Genomic DNA, 6,000 nt, shown 5'->3' with positions numbered 1-6,000 from the left:
AGCCAAAGTAGCACCGTCTTGTTTTGCGTGTCTCTCCTCCCTGTCCTCTTCATTATTGAGGAACAGCTGCCGTGGCACGCTCCGCTCCCTGTCCATTACGTCTTTTCCCCGCCTTGCTATACGTAATAAAACCGGAGAGAGAGAGAGAGAGAGAGAGAGAGAGAGAGAGAGAGAGAGAGAGAGACTTTTCTTTGCTGGGACGTTACAAAATATGCCTTTCATTACATACTGGCTTCTTTTCAATGTGATTATAAATGAACGAATAGAAGGCATGAGTGAATTAAATAATTGTGTAGTAATGCAAATCTTAAGAGACAATGAAATCATAACTGCAAAACCACCCCTCCCACTTCATCCTGTTGCAAAGTGGGAACACCAGAATTTCTTGCCTTTCTTCTAGAAAAAAAAAAAAAATACTATTATTATTATTATTATTATTATTATTATTATTATTATTATTATTATTGTTGTTGTTGTTGTTGTTGTTGTTGTTGTTGTTATTGTTGTTTTTGTTGTTATTTTTGTTGTTTTGTTGTTTTGTTGTTTTGTTGTTGTTTTATTATTGTTATTGTTGTTGTTGCTGTTGTTGTTGTTGTTGTTGTTGTTGTTATTATTATTATTATTATTATTATTATTATTATTATTATTATTATTATTATTATTATTATTATTATTATTATCATTATTATTATAATTATAATAATAATAATAATAATTATTATTATTATTATTATAATAATAATAATAATAATAATAATAATAATTATTATTATTATTATTATTATTATTATTATTATTATTATCATTATTATTATATTATAATAATAATAATAATAATAATAATAATAATAATTATTATTATTATTATTATTATTATTATTATTATTATTATTATTATTATTAGTGTTATTATTATAATTGTTGTTGTTGTTGTTGCTGTTGTATTTATTTCTTTACTTATTCTTACGAAAACTAAGAAATGTCATCAAGCACTGATAGAAGGAAGATAGCTTTATATATACGCCATTAATTTACAACAGTTGTTTACTGTCATCGTCATCATCAGCGTGGTCAGGATGCAGGCGACGAGCGGCGCTAAGCTGGCCGGCAAAGTGGCTATTATTACTGGCAAGACCATTGAAATTAGCGTGCTGTTTGAGTGTGTGTGAAAGTGTGGGGCTAGGGTGCATGCGTAGGGCAGTGGGTGCAGGTGTCATTGCCCACACACTCAGTACTGACACGGAACTGGGCAGCTTGGGACATCTTCCCCACGGCTGCTTGTGTTCGTCGGTTCGATGAGTCTTGTGTTCATTGTTAATTCCTGTCAGTTTTCCACACACCTTAGGAATTATACAAATAACCTGAACCTTCAACTCCTTTCAACTTTCCACACACCTCGGGGATTATGCAAATAACCTGAACCTTCAAATTGCCTGACATTTACTGTTGAATAATATTGAAGTAACATTAGCATCTTCATTTGAGGTCAAGGTTAGGTTTAAATTAATTCATTTAATTAATTTTGGTGCTGATCCCGTCGTTGTATAGATCACGATTTTAAAAGGTATCCTGTTTTCCTTAAATAAGTGGTATCGCAAAATTAGTACGCTCAAGGATAAATCTTATCAACAGCAGCTCTCCCTGTATTCTATTCCCACCTCTCCAGGAGTAGCAAGCTTGGGACCCTGGTGGGAAAGCAGGCTTTTAGGGTGGGATCTAAAGAGAAAACATCATTTTTTGGGGAAAAAAAAAGAGTGATATATAGACTGAAAATGTAGTGAAATTTTCTAAATGTAGCAAACCAAAAACCTTTTATAACCAGGGAGCTGTGCCCTCCTTGAACCCCCACCATTAGTATATTTGAACACAACCAGAATGCTAAGGTAACCTAACCTAACCTTACCTATCCTAACCTAACCTAACCTAACTTACCTAACCTTACCTATCCTAACCTAACCTAACCTTACCTATCCTAACCTATCCTAACCTATCCTAACCTAACCTTACTTAACCTAATCTAATCTAAAAACTGAGATAAATCTTTGAAATTCCGTCCCGAACTTATTATTCGTTTGCGACAAGGTAATGTGGGGTTAGAAATGCTCCTAGCAGTGTGATCTAGACCGTGAGACACTTCATACTTACGTGCAGTTTATTGGGGGAAACTGCAATTATACCACAGGGAATGTTGTCCCACCCACACTAACCTAACCTAAACTAGCTGGGGGGGCTCTGCCCCTCTTGAACTCTCCCTTAAGGACTCTAACCTAACTTAAACCAGGCTGGGTCTTTGACTCTAATCTAACCTAACCATTACTTAACCTAACATAGACTAGCCAGGGGGCTTTGCCCTCCTTAATGATTGTAATGTAACCTAATTTAACCTAACGTTACCTAACTTAACTGAACCTAACATTACCAAACCCAGCCTATATTAGCTGGGGGGTTTTGTCCTCCTTGGCCTGTATTCTACATATTGCTCATGGTCGATCATAGCTACCTGTCAAAACTAACAGAATTTATGACTAAGTCTTGTGGCAGTCAGAAGATGTCACTCATACCTCAGTTAACATCTGCCACTAGAAAGCACACTCACAATTTGTCAACTTTAAATGTATGAAATGAAATAGGTTTTTGACATTATTTTCTTGAGTTTATATTGTTTTGATTTCATATTGCAACTTTTGGGGAAGTTGGTGTACCTAATCAAAAGAAATATGATATATAGGAGAAGATTACGGTTGACAGCCCGACACACACAGGCTGCACGAGGCAAGGTTTAGGAAAACTGATTGTACTGCTCCCAGCAATTATTTATAATAGTACATTGTTACCTCAAAGAAGGATATTATTTACTCATAGTTACTAATATTTATCATTATTTATAATAAAAAGTTGGGGATCATTTTACGGTATGTGCAGCCACATCATGATATTGACAGACTTCTGATGATCATAAGCAGCAGTAAGACAGGGTGAATACTGTCATAGCATTTTATGACTGATAATAGGAATTTGTGGATGACGATATTAATTTATGGCAGAGTAGTCTGAAATGCATCATTTTGTTTCACTATGACTGATGGACTTGGCTATGAAGGTTTGTAGAATACAGGCCCTGGACACCCCTTATGGATACTAATCTAACTTAATATTACATCAACACAACACACTAACAAGAATGGTTTGGAAGTACTCACTAACTAGGTTTCCCACTGTAATGCAGGAAAAGGTTGAGTAGGCCCAAATTGTAATCCTTGCACCTGTTTGGCGCCACGATGAAGATAGAAGTGACGTGGCAACTCCCCTGCTGCCTTTCATACCCTTGCAGAGGACTACATGTGGACTAATTCCAAACTACACAGGTTATTTGAATAAGTGGCATTTTATGTAGTACAAATGTCATGCATAAAGTCTTATTTGATTACATATTAATATGACCCTTAATTTGCATCTAGTGCAACAAAAATATCAGTCAATAATACAATGGTGAATAAAATACCTGCCATGGGACTAGTTACTGTGGTGATGTAATGCAGTCACAGTATTCACATACCAACATACTAACATACTAACATATGCATTGCACTGTATTCCTCCAAATGAGCCTCATCAGCATGGACTTAGAATTTGTGATGCAGGACAACACAAATCGTGTCACTGTAATGTAACCATGCGTGTTCCCAAAACGAAACCACCACACACGTGTTGTATGATGAGTATTCATCACCATATATGCATGATTTACCTGATCCATGAGGAGCTAAGATTAACTGGCTTAAGTTTTTTCCATTATCCCTAGTATATATAATATTTGTGTAAGGACTAACACCTTATTAGGCTTTTTTTTTTTGTCCCCTCTTAAATAAAAAAAGATGTAATGATTTTCAAGGACAGATGAGTGATGGCAAGAATACCTGAAAGCCCCTAAGTGCTGTGGACTAGAGCTGCTGAGTGGGGCCTGGAGAGTCTGGAAGTGATAAAAGTTTTTAATTGAAACAAACTCGGTCTATATAATTATTGTTCCATGCTGATCTGTATAATATTTTGGCATAGTACTGTGCACATAGTGTACTTACCATCTGTGAAGATTTTTGAAGAGATATATTTTAGCAAGAATTAGTCACTGTTCTCAATATTTCATTCTGTTGTAGTAGACTGGAATGCTATGGCTGACTTTGTATTTTGCCCTACTCATGACCTTAATTCTTTCAAAAGGAGATTTTTAAGACACTTTTCAAATGTTGGATAATCCTTTTGCTTCTTTCAAAACTTTAGGGATTGGCACCTCAGTGTGTCTTTTTCTTTCTGCTTTTATGTAGCCCTTGGTCAGAACCCCTCTTACACACAAAATAACTACATAAAAATTAAGGGAACATTCCATACTTCTATAGATTTAGTTGCAGTAGCTACTCTACATATATGATGAACAAGAATTACTGAAATTTACTTACAGGAGGAGGTAGTAGGCACCTGCTGAAATGATAATTACTCCCAGTGAGATCTAAAGCATGGGATCAGGGGGTTCTGTGAGTTTATCATTGAATCCAGCTGTGATCTCATTGAACGTTTCCCTTTGTGTCTCACAACACAAGGGAGCAGTCACAACCTGCCCTCTAAAAATAACTATCTTCCTTCACACAAAACTGCATGCACGTAATTATGCACATACCCTTCACTCAAAATTCAAAATTATTATGGCAACTCCTACATCAGCCTTTTGAGTCCCCATCTGGGGAGGGGACCACAAATGTCCCCAAGTCAGACTGCTCTTCTGGTATTGACCTTAAGTGTCTTGACACCCCCCCTCAACATTTTCTTCATTAACTTCTGCAACATTTGCATTCTTAGATCTAATTTTCAATCTGTAGAACACCACCCCTCCTCTACCAAACAGATCTAATTTTCAATCTGTAGAACACCACCCCTCCTCAACCAAACCTCATCTTTTCATCACTGAAACACAGGTGTCTGAGACAACTGACAGTAACCTCTTTTCTGTTCTCTCCTACTTTCTCTATCCTCATTTTCAGTCCAAAGCTGGATGTTATGTCTATGTGCGCAGTGACTTAACCTGCTCTTGTGCCCACGCTCTTGAATCTTCTGAGTTTTCCACCATCTGGCTACAACTACAGAGTCACTCTCAAACAAAATTTAACTGTGCTGTACACTTTTCACCTAATTCCTCTGACTAAGAAATTCTTTGACAGCTTAACATCCAAAGTGGAGCACATTCTGATTCTCTTCCCTTTTGTGGAGATCTCCTTTCTTGGAGACTTCACCACCAGCTTTGGCTTTTCTCTCCCTTCATTGACCATCCTGGTGAACTAGTCTTTAACTTTGCTATCCTCCACAATCTAGAACAGTTGATTATCCTCCACAGCCTTGAACAATTGGTGCAACACCCTACTCATATTCCTGACTGTCTTGGAGATAAGCCCAACATTCTTGACCTTTTCCTAATCTCTAATCCTTCTACTTATGCTTGTTACCCTCTCCTGTCCGTTGGGCTTCTCCAACCACAATCTCGTGTCTGTATTTTGTTCTATCACTCCATTCCCTCCTCAGGATCCTCCTAACCAGAGGTGCCTCTGGCATTATGCCTCTGCAAGTTGGGGGACCTGAGGAGGTGTTTTGCTGATTTTCCTTGGAATGTCTACTGGTTCTGTGTCTGAGATCCATCTCTGTGTGCTGAGTGCATAACAGAGGTGATAGTGTCTGGCATGGAGGCATACATTCCTCACTCTTTTCTCAACCTAAACCTTCCAAACCTTGTTTCAACACAGCCTGTTCTCATGCTATACTTGATGGAGAGGTGGCCCACAAAAGGTACTTGAGCCTTCCATCACCAGAATCTCATGTGCTTTATATTTCTGCCTGGAACTTTGCCAAGTCTGTTCTCTAACTAGCCAAAAACTCCTTCATTAATAGAAAGTGTCAAAATCTTTCAAGATCTAACTTCCCTTGTGACTTCTGGCACCTAGCCAAAAATATCTTCAA

At 37.3% G+C, this 6,000-nt stretch overlaps 1 protein-coding gene across 2 annotated transcripts in view; it reads left to right on the top strand.

Annotated features, from left to right (window-relative positions):
* The first annotated feature begins 987 nt into the window (after positions 1-987).
* LOC135099812 (uncharacterized oxidoreductase MexAM1_META1p0182-like) overlaps positions 988-6,000 on the top strand; it is a 48,689-nt gene continuing 43,676 nt past the window's right edge. The window contains exon 1 of one of the 2 annotated variants that reach the window (XM_064002368.1): positions 988-1,128. In XM_064002368.1, the coding sequence (XP_063858438.1) occupies positions 1,077-1,128 (52 nt within the window). In that variant the 5' untranslated portion in view covers positions 988-1,076. Of the gene's footprint in view, positions 1,162-6,000 lie in introns of both variants that reach the window. The other variant, XM_064002367.1, reaches the window with a different exon arrangement.

This window comes from Scylla paramamosain, chromosome 4 (assembly GCF_035594125.1).
Source record: "Scylla paramamosain isolate STU-SP2022 chromosome 4, ASM3559412v1, whole genome shotgun sequence".
NCBI lineage: Eukaryota > Metazoa > Arthropoda > Malacostraca > Decapoda > Portunidae > Scylla > Scylla paramamosain.
This window is presented reverse-complemented; position numbering and strand designations above follow the sequence as displayed.